At 42.8% G+C, this 13,883-nt stretch overlaps 1 protein-coding gene across 2 annotated transcripts in view; it reads left to right on the top strand.

Moving 5' to 3' along the window:
• The window catches only part of SYNE2 (spectrin repeat containing nuclear envelope protein 2), a 304,773-nt gene that overhangs the window by 185,639 nt on the left and 105,251 nt on the right, over positions 1-13,883 (top strand). For both annotated transcript variants that reach the window (XM_070418606.1, XM_070418595.1), the window contains exons 59-64: positions 1,394-1,516; positions 2,859-3,041; positions 6,247-6,378; positions 10,664-10,867; positions 11,439-11,513; positions 12,876-12,983. In XM_070418606.1, the coding sequence (XP_070274707.1) occupies positions 1,394-1,516; positions 2,859-3,041; positions 6,247-6,378; positions 10,664-10,867; positions 11,439-11,513; positions 12,876-12,983 (825 nt within the window). The remainder of the gene's footprint in view (positions 1-1,393; positions 1,517-2,858; positions 3,042-6,246; positions 6,379-10,663; positions 10,868-11,438; positions 11,514-12,875; positions 12,984-13,883) is intronic.

The raw sequence follows: 13,883 nt of genomic DNA, 5'->3' as shown, positions 1-13,883 counted from the left end.
TTTTAAATGCTTCTACAATTTTTTATGGAAATTATCCTAAAATACATTGTATACTTTTACGTACCTTTTTCAATATAAGGTGCAGATAATAATATCAATATAATTTAACTTTTCCTTATAATTTGGATATATCACTATAAAGTTATTATACTTACTGCTCTACTTGTTTACAGCTATGTTTGTCCTATATCGGGTGGCTTCAAACTGCTATAATTTGAAACCCTCAGTCTATTTCTGTGTAGCTGTTTCTGTCTCCTTCACTATTAGCTGAATTTTTTATTGCTACAGTATATCAGCCTTGAGATCTAAAGCAAAGGTCTGAAGGCCCTCTTACAGTGTGAGTGGACTTCAAAATGTGGGCTTTATTTATAGCACATATCTCAGCATTTTCACTTTAAAATTCTTGGCCAAATTCTAGAGGTTGCCTTGATAAGAGAATAACCCTGGACAAGTGACCTATTGTTTAAATTAATCTGAGTCAGTTATGAAGTAGTTCGGGACTCTTTGACTGGCAACCGCTCGTAGGGGATGGGCAGGAAAACCCTGTTCCTTTCCCAGCTCCTTGTGTGTTCCGTTCCCAGGGTGACTTTATCATTCGACTTGAAGTGGTGGGAATTCACAAAATGCTAGGCCCACTTGTATTCAAGTGTTTACACACATTCCAAAGATAAACCTAAAGAGATGAAAAATCATGGAGGATTTGCTTAAAAATTAATTCAGATGTATACAACAGACGGTCCCCAACATACAATCGTTTCACTTAAGATTTTTTGAGTTTGCGATGGTCTGAATGGGATACACATTCAGCAGAAACCATACTTCGGGTTTTGAATATTGATCTTTTCCCAGCTAGCAATATGCAGCAAGATACTCTCTTGTGATGCTGGGCCATGGCAGTGCCCACCCCTCCCAGTTAGCTTCCCTAAGTGTTAGATACTTTTGCCCAACTGTAGGCTCCTGTAGGTATTCTGAGCATGTTTAAGGCTCAGTCGGCTCTGATGTTTAGTAGGTTAGGTGTATTAAATGCATCTTCGACTTAACGATATTTTCGATTTACAATGGGTTTATCAGAGCATGAACTCATTATAAGTCAAGAAGCATCTGCTCCTTTGCTCCCTCGGTATAATTAATTGAAAACTGGCTTTATGAGGATCTTTAGCTCAACAATGGGTGAGCCATGCTTTGTAGTGTGGTATGTTATTAGTAGAATAACATTTTTATTGAAAGCAATAAACATTATCTGAGTAGCACCTGTTTAGTTTTTAAGAGCTATTTAAGTGGCAAACATATTTTGGTTAAATATCAGAATAAAATGAATGGCAATAAATTGTGTCGTATAGATTATTAACCTACAGCATATACTGCATGAGTGTTTTTGTTCCTGAAACTCTAGGATGTGGTTGCTATTGAAACTGAGTTAAAATCAATGGAGAAAAGAGTTTCAAAAATCAAAGCTATTCTGTTATCAAAAGAAATATTTGATTTTTCACCAGAAGAACATCTCAAGCATGGGGAGGTAAGCATGGATCCTTATTTAAAGTATTTTCTCATACCACTCATTATGTTTATTTTTAGATATGTAATAAAAAGTATTTAGTCTTGCTAGGGTAATGGCACAATAAATTTGAAAGAGATATTATGAATGACTATAAAAATCACGTTTTAAATCATATAGTACTGCCTATATGAAGATACTTTCTCTATAGGTTATTTTCTCATTTAATTGCTTCTAAAAACTTCAAAGTTTGGAAATTTTGCTTTCACGTAAACCATCGTTTAATAGTCCAATTAGCGTGAGGCTCTAAGTCTGGAGAGCTGAGTTCCAGCCCCAACTATGCTCCTTCCTGGCTCTGTGACTCCGAGCTGTTAGCATTTCTTGGGTTGTCTTTCATATCTGCACACTGGCATTGCAGTGATTGCGTTGGGCACTTCCAATGTACGTAGAGCCCCGAGCACTAAGTGGTTAGGAGCTTCTGCTTGGGGCCAGGCAGCCTGGGTTCTCATCCCAGCCCTGCTCTTGACAATCTGACTTCAGCTCCGTCTTCTAACTTCTGTGACCCAGTTTCTTCACCTGTGAAATGGCAGGTCTGATAGCTACCTCCCAGGGCAGTTGTGAGGATCCAATGAAATGATGCGTATGAAGTACTGTGCAAAGTGAATAATCTCTTCTCATTAATTATGTAAATCCACGTTTCTATGGGTCCGGTGTCATTAAAGCAAAGTAATTACACCTTTGGGACGTATCCCTTTTGACAGAACAGTTCTGTTAATTCATAAGCATTTTTTGAGGACTCACTCTGTGGGGAGGCTCGTGCTAGGTGCGGCTGCTATGACAGTGAGTACGTGCAGTACCTGCTGTTACACAGCTCACTGCCTGGTGACAATTCACAAAGCAAAACAACAGTTCTACAGGGGGTGGGTGTGAGGGGTAGAGAAGGAGGGAAAGGGTTGTCTACTTGCATAATTTAGAGCTAGGAAGTGACTCTTGCCCCAGGCATTTTTTCCTAAGAACTTTAACTACCAGATCACAAGTAGTATAATAAACCTTTTCAATCTGAGCTAAGGAAATGTTTTAAAAATCAGAACTATAGAGAATAAATTATACACTATTACAATTTTGAACTAGTGGCCTGGTGTATGAATTCGTGTATGGGTGGGGTATAGTCCATTGGGGGCGGGGACAGCTGGGGGAGGGGCCGTGGGTAGTTGGCTATCTAGCCCTACCCTCTGATCGAACTCCTGGTCGAACTCCCGGTCGAGGGGACAATTTTTATTTTAGCCTCTTATTATATAGGATAATTGGACTTTGCAGTGGCCATAGTTTTCACGTGTGAAACATGTTATCTGATATAATTAAGGTCATACTTGAAAATATACATCCTATGAAGAAAACCATTGCTGAAATAATGTCTTACCAAGTGGAACTGAGGTTACCCAAGACAGGAATGAAACCCCTGCCTGTATTTCAGCGGACAAATCAGCTTTTACAAGATATAAAGCTGTTGGAAAATGTGACTCGGGAACAAAATGAGTTATTAAAGGTGAGTAGTTTATGAGGACAGCCAGCTTATTGGGTGAGCATATTCAGCAGAAACTGGTTTTGTTTTCAGTCTCAATGGTTGGGTAGATCAAATTCCCATGACAGGAAGGTGCTGCCTGGGTTGATCTCTTTGGCCTCTTCCTGTGCCATTACCCATTTGATATAGAGTGTATATCTTCTTGCTCAGATGGGGCTAAGGTCATTTTCTCAGCTCTTACTCTGGTTGAAGCATAGTTATGGTCTATTTCATTCCATTCTCCAGTTATTGAAGACCGACGTGGATAAAATGCCGTGGGAAGAGATTAAACTTGAACAAAGCACTTGCAATCTCATGAGGCCGACAGACTCATGCAGTAGTCATCCCCATAGTAATCTCTTCTCATAATAGTCACTTTCCTGTTCATCACCTTATTTTATTCTCAAGCATTTGATACATCTTATTTTTACCTATAAGGAGACTAGTTTCAGAAGGTAGACGACTCGCTTAAAGAACACCGGGTTAGTTTGTGTAGGGATTCAATTGTGCACAAATGGAGACAAGAATTTGAGTTTCTAGATTCCGGTCTCTTCCTTCTAACAGATCACCTCTTTCAGTCTCCATAGAAGTTCCTTTTTCCCCCTTACATTTGGTTTGAGTTTCAGTCTCAAGTCAGGCATCCTCATTAGATAGAAATTGCATTTCACTTTGGTTTGTATTCCTGCAGCAACAGCCACTCTCACAAGAACAGGAAGTTGCTAAAGAGCTTTAAATCCCACACACTTTTTTCAACCCCCTTGGGTAGGATCCCCTTCTCCTGTGTGTCCTGATTATGGATGAGTTAGGGGTAGGAGAAAAGGTTTATTTTCCCTTTCCCCCAACTACCACCTGATTGGAGGAAGAAAACTGCTTTTTTTTTCTCCCTCTTAAATTTCATTCACATTTAGGTGGCCCCTCTGTGTTCCCCTAAGATTCCCAGGGCACTGTAGTCTCTAGATTGAGACTTAACTCATCTAGTCTCTCTGGCCTGGCTACTGATCTGCTGATGTCATTTCCTAGCACCCCCAGGGAGAAGATCTGGCAGTCAATGTACTATTTTTTTTTTATTAATCCTCCCTGAGGATATGTTTACTGATTTGAGAGAGAGAAAAAACAGCAATGAGAGAGAGAAACATTGATCAGTTGCCTCCTATATGCTCCCTGGCTGGGGGGATAGAACCTTCAACCTAGGTATATACCTTGACTGCGAATTGACCCCACAGCCTTTTGGGACAATGCTCCCATCAACCGAGCCACTTGGCCAGGACTCAATGTACTATTTTTTAATAATATAAATAGAAGAAACCAGAACAACATATAAGATTTTTAAATTTGTTTATTTATTGCTTTTGAGAGAGAAGGAGAAACATCGATTTGTTGTCCCACTTATTTATACACTAGTGGCCCGGTGCACGAAATTCGTGCACTTGGGGGGGGGGTCCCCCAGCCTGGCCTGTGCCTTGTCACAGTGCGGGAGCCCCGCAATCCATTACCCCAAAGATGTAGGCCTCCATGAGCCTCACATCCCCACGGGGCGGGGACGTGAGCCTTAAGCAAGTCCCCGATGCTGCAAGTCCCCGCCCACCTGTGCCTGTTGCGCACGCAGCCTCCTGCTTATTGGTTGTTACATGTGAGGGTGTCACGACCATTTGCATATTAGCTCTTCATTATATAGATTCATTGGTTGCTTCTTGTGTGTGCCCTGACCAGAGACTGAACCTGCAGCCATGGTTTATCGGGGCGACACTCTAACCAATGGAGCCACCCAGCCAGGAGATATGTAAAATTTGATCTATTATTTTTAATTTTCTATGCTTCTTGGTCTCCTGGTCAGTAAAAGAAAATAACAGTCCTAACTGTGCTCAAAAGTGGCTTCTTCAAAAGATGAAAGAGAGGGAAATAGAAGACAAAATTATATTTTATGTCAAATTAGGGATCAAACTGTGCTGCTAAAATTTTCCACCTTACTGTGTTGGTGGAAATCAGATGTCATCTCATAATTCAAAGCTAAGGAAGCCAGTGAGAATAAAAAGCATTAGAATACGGTCCATTTATTTTAATTCCTACTTTAGATATTGGAAGTGCCCTCGTTGTGGAAAACGAGACAAATTACTTTTGGGGCGAGTAATGGATGTTGCTCATTAGAGAGGGCTGGGGAACAGGTGTGTGCAGTGAACATAGTTATTCATTTCCAGCCTGCGGCTAAACGTATGGTTAAATATTAAAGAAAATACAAGGAAGAATTCTGTGTGGGCCTGAAACTTTGTAGTTAAAGGACACGTTGCTTCACTGTGGAGCATACCAAGGAAATTCTAGACTTGCTTTTGAAGTCCATTTCTTCATTTCGTCATTCTTCGATCATAGTATTTATGATCAGCTTCAGGCTCTACTGCTCACTTAACACTAGATTCCAAGTATTGTTCTGGTTAGTTTTGCTATATTCTGCCAACTCACAGACTGCTCTCGAACCCTCAACCTTTTACTCATAAAATGTGCCTTACTGATCCCAGTGGATACCAGGTGAGGATGTGGCTGGAATGGGAAAACTTTGTTATGTCTCACATTACGTGCCCTTTCTACTCTGATTCAGTAACGTCACCTTTCTGTGAGGAAAGCCTCACATGAAAAGTGTATTTAAGTGGCATATGCTACTACCAATAATTTTATAAAATTTAGCAACTTTTTATTAGCCTCCATAAAATGCTTTCCAGAATAAGCCCGGTAAACGAAATACTTAAGAGCAAGGGTGTGCCTGATATCTGTAAAGCATGAAAGTTAGGTGCCAGCTTTGCCAATGTTGTCTTCTATATTTAGGCTACCATTTCTTTCTTTTCTTTTTTTAAAATATATTTTTATTAATTTCATAGAGGAAGGGAGAGAGAGATAAAAACATCAATGATGAGAGAGAATCATTGATCGGCTGCCTTCTGCACACCCCACAATGGGGATCGAGCCCACAACCCGGGCATGTACCCTGACCAGGAGTCAAACCATGACCTCCTGGTTCATAGGTCGTTGTTCAACCACTGAGCCACACAGGCTGGGCTAGGCTACTATTTCCTATTGAAATCTGTCTGGGTGCATATTTGCTGTAATTGATTGGAACTTGTGATGGGACTGGACATTGGAAGCAGTCCATTGATCTGTTCCTTAGATGTGACAAAGGTTCTTTTTGGGATTTATTTTATAGATAGCCATAAAACAGACTAATGAATGTCATGAGGAAATAGACCACTTGAAAGAGATCTTAAATAATTATTCATCTGAGCTCTCCCCTGAAGATATGTCACCAGACCAGGCTGCCAGTGTGCCACACGTACAGGTATGTTTCTTCCATTCATTCTACAACCATTTGCTAAGCTGTTGGTGTCTAGAAGCCTTTGTGATAGTACTACATTTCTCTTCTAATTGAAGGTGTTTTAGGAGTGTGTTTACTTTCCATTCCTATTTTATAAAATAGGTGAAAATAATTATCAGGTGTCCCAGTCCTCAGCTTGGTGCAAATTGACCTGAATTTGCTCTGATACCGAAGAAGCTCATGTAACACAGGATGTTTGGACAACTTGACTTTCTGGCTAGCTTTCTGGGGTAGGGGTCACGCGGTGTGGGCTGAACTTGAGAGGTCAAGACCAGGTCGCTGCTATAATGAAGAGCTCCATGTACTAAGCAGTATTTCCTTATGCCATAGCTACCAGTGTCAGGGGGACCCAGTTTCAGGGGTTTGCATGTTGACCCTCTACTGTAGGAGTTTTTCCATTTTAGTTTTTGAATCAGAACTTCTATAAAGAAAAAGAACACCTGATTGTATGGCAAGGATTGTAGAGAGCTGCTTTTTTCCTGCCATCAGGGCAATTGCTGTAAATGAAATACTTAAGAGCAAGGGTGCAACCTATCCAAAGCCAGGTTGCACCACTTGCCAGCTTAGCTGTAAGACCTAGGGCACATTACTTAACCTCACACGTGAACCTGAGGAATCCAAGTGACACAGCTAAGTAATGAACGCAGTAAGGCAGACCCAATATAACAAAGACTCAATATTGTAAAAATGTCAAATTTCCCTTCACATTCAAAAATTTGAGCGCCCCCCCCCCCAATGAGGCTGAATTTATGTTGTATCTACCAAAATAGAAAGAAGTTAAAGCTCAGAAATGTAAAAAAATATTTGGTTATTTTAAAATAACAATAATAAACCCATTCCATATTAATAGAAATAACATTTTTATAGAAGGAATTATATTTTCCAGAAAAAAAAATGCAGACAGGAGTGACTGAACTATACAGCTTTGCAAATCTCTTTAAGGTCTGGCTGGCCAGGTTCTCAGCTGCTTCTGCATTCCATCCGCTGAGCTCTGTGGTTTTCTTTAAAGCATATGAAACAGTCCAACCTCTCAAGACATGTGCATAGAAAGGGGAATGTTTTAATGACCCTTCTGAATCAGTGTCAATATTCTTTGAAACTACACTAACCTCCAACAGGCAGAAGTTACTCACAAGTTCGGAATCAGAAGCCATTCAGTGAACTCTTCGTATCTGACCTGGTCTGTCTTGTGCAGGGCGGGCAAAAGTAGGTTCACAGTTGTGAGTACGCAAAACACATAGTTTATTCTTGTATTATTATTTATTAATTGTTGGGGTCCAACCCCAGCAGGTCCAGGGGTCCCCAAAGGTGTGGACGGAGTCGGCGAAGAAGGAATGACACGAAGTCAGCCTTCAGTTGATCAGCATAGCAAGGTTCTCCCGCCAGATTCTGTAGCCAAGTTCTGGTCAGGATCTCCAGCGAAGTTCTGGTTAGGAACTCCAACCAAGTTCTGGTCAGGATCTCCAACCAAGTTCTGGTGCCATGTTCTCTCGCTAGGTTCTCCAGCTAGGTTCTCCAGGTTCTCCAGCCAGGTTCAGTCACCAGGTTCTTTAGCCAGGTTCTATCCAGGTTCTTTTGCCATGTTCTGTCTAGGTACTCCAGTGAAGTTCTGTAGCCAGGTTCTGTCCAGGATCTTTTGCCATGTTCTCTGGCTAGGTTCTGGTTAGGATCTGATGAGGGTCTGCCGAGGATCTGATGAGGAGCTGATGAGGAGCTGGTGAGGAGCTGGTGAGGAGCTGATGAAGAGCTGATGATTATTGTCTTGTTACATCCGTATTTATACCAGCCGATTTTAATCCTGTCAATTTCTATTACAAAGGTTAGGGCGTTTCTTATCTCCATTCCAGGGAGTAAAGATTATGTAGCTCAAGCATGATTGTTTGTAGTTAAAGTGATTAACTACCCGCCTGGCACTTAGTTAAGGAGCTTTATCCCCTCCCTAACTTCAGGGGAAAATCCCTACCTGGGAAAACAACCTTTCTCGGAGAGGTGACCTTGGTTAAAACACATAGCGCTAAAGGGAGCAAACATATTAAGAACAATATGCCATATATGCCAGGTCCCTTGAAACAGCAAGGATGGACCGGCTCCCGGCAATTAATTATTGTATTATTTTCCATTCAAACAACTGTGAACCCACCTTTGCCCCACCCCGTACTTTGAATGGATCTTTCCACCATGAGTGAGCTTACGACATCACGTGTGGTCATTTGGATAATATTGTTTCACTAGTTGTGCAGTCTGTCCGAATGTTGACATATTTCAGTAATTAATACTAAAATTTTTACATTTATTAGCATCTATCTCTTTAGAAAAATTTTTAAGTAATTATATAATAAGTATGGTTGACCAACTATTTTCTTTTCAAGCAAAAATAGTGTTTTATCAAAAAAAAATTAGCAGTTCAGCTCAAAACTCAAATAATCACACACGTGTTTTTCCTCAGCCCTCATACTTTGTTATGTAGCAGAAATGCTGTAAGCATGCTTCCCACTTTGTCACACAGAATATTAAAAATACAGACAGTCCTCGGGCTACATTGGACTCGACGTACGTTGTTTCATGGTTACGTCGCCATCTCCCATTTATTTATTAAAAAAAAAAAAGTTCTGTCATTTCGACGTATGTACATATGTGCTTTATGTTTTTTATTTTTATTTTTTTAAAATATATTTTATTGATTTTTTACAGAGAGGAAGAGAGAGAGATAGAGAGTTAGAAACATCGATGAGAGAGAAACATCGATCAGCTGCCTCCTGCACATCTCCCACTGGGGATGTGCCCGAAACCCAGGTACATGCCCTTAACCGGAATCGAACCTGGGACCTTTCAGTCCGAAGGCCGACGCTCTATCCACTGAGCCAAACTGGTTTCGGCAATATGTTTTTTATTATTTATTTACCACAAGTAAGGGTCAGGAATTGTTATTTTTCTTTTAAATTTCTTTTACTGTTTCACTTTATTACTGCTGTGTATGTGCTCCACGTGAGTGACGTAGGTGCTTATGTAGATGGGTTCCAACTTATGGCAAAAATTGTATTACATCGGGCCGTAGAAATGGATCGCCGACATAACCCGAGGACCTACTGTACACATTCTTTACCAAGGATATTCTTAAGTGAAACTGGCTTTTTTTTACATAGTTAAATATGACAGTGAAGACTCTAACAACTACTAAAATAGCTATTGTTCCTCCTGATTCCTGTAAGATGCCGTAGTTTTACCCACTATTGCTTTTGCAATGAAAAATCACACAGTGAAAAATGTCAACACGGTGAAAAAGGCGAATACCATTTTAGTATTACTATAAAAATGACCTTGTCCCCATGGAGTGTAGACCCGCGGGGACTGCGGACGCCACGCTGAGGCGGCTGCTCAGTGCCTCCCGCGCCCGCACCGCACGGGCTCTGCAGGTGCTGGAGAGCGATTTAATGAGTACATAAGGAACAAAATTCAAATGCATGAAGGTTTGTAAAAAAGGAGCAGGATGTCTTATGACGCAGCACTTACTGCAAAGCTCAGGCAGGCAGTGATGGCTTTCAGGGGTGCTAGAGAGGAGGATGTCGGACTAGATGACACCTGCAGTTCTTCTGCATCTATAATTCTGTAATCCTCGTAGACAGACAGTGGGCATCTCATTGCACCATGTATAAGACGTGTAATCCCACACAGCCATCATACAAAGTCTTAAAGTGCCGTTACTAAGCTCAGAATCGCCTATCATTCCCATAGTGAGTTCCACTTCACGGTGCCTTTATTTATTCATTCCCATTGGGTAGGAAGCTTTGGCCGTGAGGAAAAGTAAATGAATTCAGTAACACTAAAGAAGGCTTCAAACGCCATAGGAAACGTGTGAGATTTCTAACCTTGTTTTCTCTCAGTGGACCCCAAATGTTAGTCTGCTCACGGGTCTCCTGGGTGCTGTGGATTGTGGCCAGTCAGTCCTGTGGCCACTAGAGCCCTGGCTTCCAACCTGGGCACACATCACAGTCACTTATGGAGCTTGTCACGTTTCTGAGCCTCCAGAGGTGGACTGATGAGGTCTAAGGTGAGGCCAGGGCATTCTATAAGCCTCCCCAGGGCGTTGGGAAACGCAGCCGGGATGCACAACTAGTCTGTTCCAGGAGCAGCTCCTGGCTCTGCAGACCAGTGGCACAGACAAAGCCTCACCCCCTGTGCCCATGGAAGCAGGCGCCTGCGGGCACGCCCAGCCTCCGACATCCTCACGCAGTGCACTCTCTCTGCACAGGGAGAGGTCAAAGGCATTGAGAAGCAGATTATGAGTCTAGACCAGAAAAAAGAAGACCTGCTGGCGGACTTAAAGGCTGCCGTACTCAACCTTCACCGGCATTTACAGCAGGAACAGCAAGAATTAGAGGAAGGCAAGGAAGTGCTGTCCGCAGGAGCATCGGAAGACGAAGGCGTGGCCGAGAGGGATGTGTCTGAGTGGAAGGTGGGTATGGCTGTCATTAGTGCTGGTCCCTCGTTCCATAAGAGCTTCATATGGGTAGTCGTTTACACCCGGAACACCTGTGGCATCTGGGCCTATGGCCAATAGGAGAGGAATTTCAGAAGGTCGAGCTACTCCATGTGAATGTAAGTCTTCAGGGGGCGTCTGTTCTGGGCTCCACAGAATTCTTATGCCTGAGTTTCTTATGGAGCTGCTGATGAAGTTCCACAGGCAGGTGGGTGGGAGCCACCCTTCGAATGTCTTCTTACTAAACAGCCCATTGCAGACTCCAAAATGAGGCCAGCACCTCTCCCAGCCGACCCTGAGTCCACGGCAGGGAAGCACATTTTTGAATTGTTTGGTAAGGAGCCACAGAGGACGAGGCCAATGAAAGAGAGATGAGATTTGACTAAGTCAAGGTGTTGGTCTGGAGTTGCCAGACCCAGAGGGCTACGTGTGCAGGTGGGCATCTTAGATAGAGCGAACGAAAACTTAGCTCCATAGAAATGCTGCCAGCGGGGTCCTAGCAGTGTTGAATGAGCTTGGCCGCCAGTGTCCGCGCCCTGCCTTTCAGTTGAACCGAAGAGGCTCCCTGCTGGTCCTGCCAGCTGTCAAGGAAGAGGCGGAAGAGAGCTCCCTGAAGAGCGAGGTAAGGACAATGAGTCTCTCGTCAAATTTCGTGGGAACCGAAATCTTCTACCAGAAGGTCAATGGGAAGATCTCAAAATGAAAGGGAACATAAAGATTTTTTAAATTAATGCCTGCATTTTATAAGGGGGATTGAAGTAGTTCTCTTGTGTTATTAACGTGAAGTGCCTCTACACCTACTTCCCGCCAGCGGGGGATAAATGTGATTCAGACGCTCTTGGTGGCGGAAGGGAGATGAGGTTCTTTGTCGTATCCTGACTCCTGAGTACTTTCTCTGAAGTTTGGAGAGAGTGCTGTGTGGTTGCTACTCCTGCTGTGCTTTTCAGAACTTAATTTGTTCATATTTGACAACAGCATCGCCAAGGACAGGAAGAGATGTGTTAGCAACTAGTACGAATCCTTACTATAGCATTCGAACTGGTTGAACGAGACATTTGCAGTTGTCTTTCCTGATTCCGATTTCTATTTCATACCTTAAAAACTAAAGTTATAATGGATCTTGTGCCAAAAGAAAAAAATCACAGAAATTTATATTTTTCGTCTCACATTAACGACCAGTCATTTCACTGCTCATTTCATAGATTGTTAAATAGCTCCATTGTCACACAGAATAACCTGTTGTCCTGTAGCACCGCTCGGACTCGGGGGAGCTGAGTACAGATGTACTCTGCTCCGACCATCAGTCAGTCTCAGAATAAAGGGGGGACCAGGGCCAAGAAGAGCGTGCACGTCAGTATGACTCTCACGTGAGACCTGTGTTTGCTTTGAGCTAATATGTTGATGACATTCACCGCTTGTGTTTGACAACAGCAAACATTCACGTTCATCAGGCTGTTATATTAAAATTAGCATTTAAGGTTACATTTAACAAAGTGAAGTAAATTCCTAAAGCAGTTTTAATGTGAGCTGACTCCCACCTTTTTTTAATCCTCACCCAAGGATATGCTTTTTATTGATGTTTTTAGAGAGGAAGGGAGAGAGACAGAGAGAGAAACATCAGTCAGTTGCCTCCCATATGCACTAAGACCAGGGATTGAACTCGCAACCTAGATATGTGCCCTGACCAGGAATTGAACCCGAAACCTTTTGGTTCACAGGACGACATTCTATCCAACTGAGCCACCCGATCAGGGCTGACTCCCAATTTCTTAGAGTACTTTTTAGGCTTTAGGGAAAGCAACCCCATTTGGAGACATATGATGTAGTGAGCCAGAAAAGAGATGAAAAATACGGGGAAAGGTGGAATGAAGGCTGCAGTTACACTGCCTGGCCAGCGATGCTTAGGATATAAGGGATGAGTAGGATGCTGGTTATAATGGTAGGAAATCACTTCCCTCTGCTGATCCATTGATTACTGTGTTAGAGCGGAGATAAAGCGAAGCCATCTTCTGGGTCTTGGTCTTTCCTCTGGAAGCATGACAAGGACGGGGAGGAAGATGCAGCATCCTCGTCCTCTGGAACCATCATTCAGGTAATGGTGGGCGTGGCACACGATGGGGACAGTGGGCAGGGGTGAGAAGGTGAGACGTCAAGGGAAAGAGCTTCTTGTCTGGAAGAATGCTTAGGGAGAGAGCCTGCTTGGGCTGGAAATGGAAAGCCTGTCACCATTACCTCTGCACAAATGCAAAGACCACCGAGCCCTGCCTTATCACTTGCATTTCTATTTTACACTCAGTGATGGAAGGAGAGTATTTTTCTGAGGAAAACTCAGTATGTGGCAGTCCAGACTAACAAAACAGAAACCTCCAAGGAGCACCACAGAAGTTCACCCTAGTGTTTCAGTGTTTAACACGCCTTTCTTTGGGGAGTAGCTGGGGGAGGGGGTCTCCGCATAATCCTTTTCTTGAACAAAGTAGGGTATGAGATAAATGAATGAGATGAGGGGTTTTTTTGTTGTTCCTACTGACCTTCTAAATCTCCTCCAATCTCTCAGAACAGAGGGTACATGCCCTCACTTTAGAAAATCATAAGCTGACGTAAACACCGTGCTTTTCCCTTGTTCCTGAAATGTGCCTCATCCTTATGATCCATACACCTGCCCACTCCTGCCTCCTGCCCAGGGCTAACCCCTCCCCCAGGTCCAGCCAGTCCTTTCATTTCATTGGCCCAGGGCTCTGCTTGTACCTGCATCTCTAGTCTCTGCCTTTATTTTTGCCATCAGCATATTCCAGGCAATTATTACTGCCTCTGTAGACTTTGGGAGTAACCTTCTCCTTGGGCGACAGCCCCTCCAGTCCTTTTTCCTAATACGTCTTACACAGTACTGATGGCTTTTCAAAAAACCATTAACAATCTGCAGTCAACTTTCATGACTCTGATTATCTACTGAATAAAATGCAAACTTCTCAGCCTGGCATTCCAGACTTTTCAT

This window comes from Myotis yumanensis, unplaced genomic scaffold (assembly GCF_028538775.1).
Source record: "Myotis yumanensis isolate MYYU_CA2020_CCGP unplaced genomic scaffold, mMyoYum1.0.hap1 SCAF_1, whole genome shotgun sequence".
NCBI classification, from domain to species: domain Eukaryota; kingdom Metazoa; phylum Chordata; class Mammalia; order Chiroptera; family Vespertilionidae; genus Myotis; species Myotis yumanensis.
Note: the sequence above shows the minus strand (reverse complement) of the source record. Positions and strands in the feature narration are given on the sequence as shown.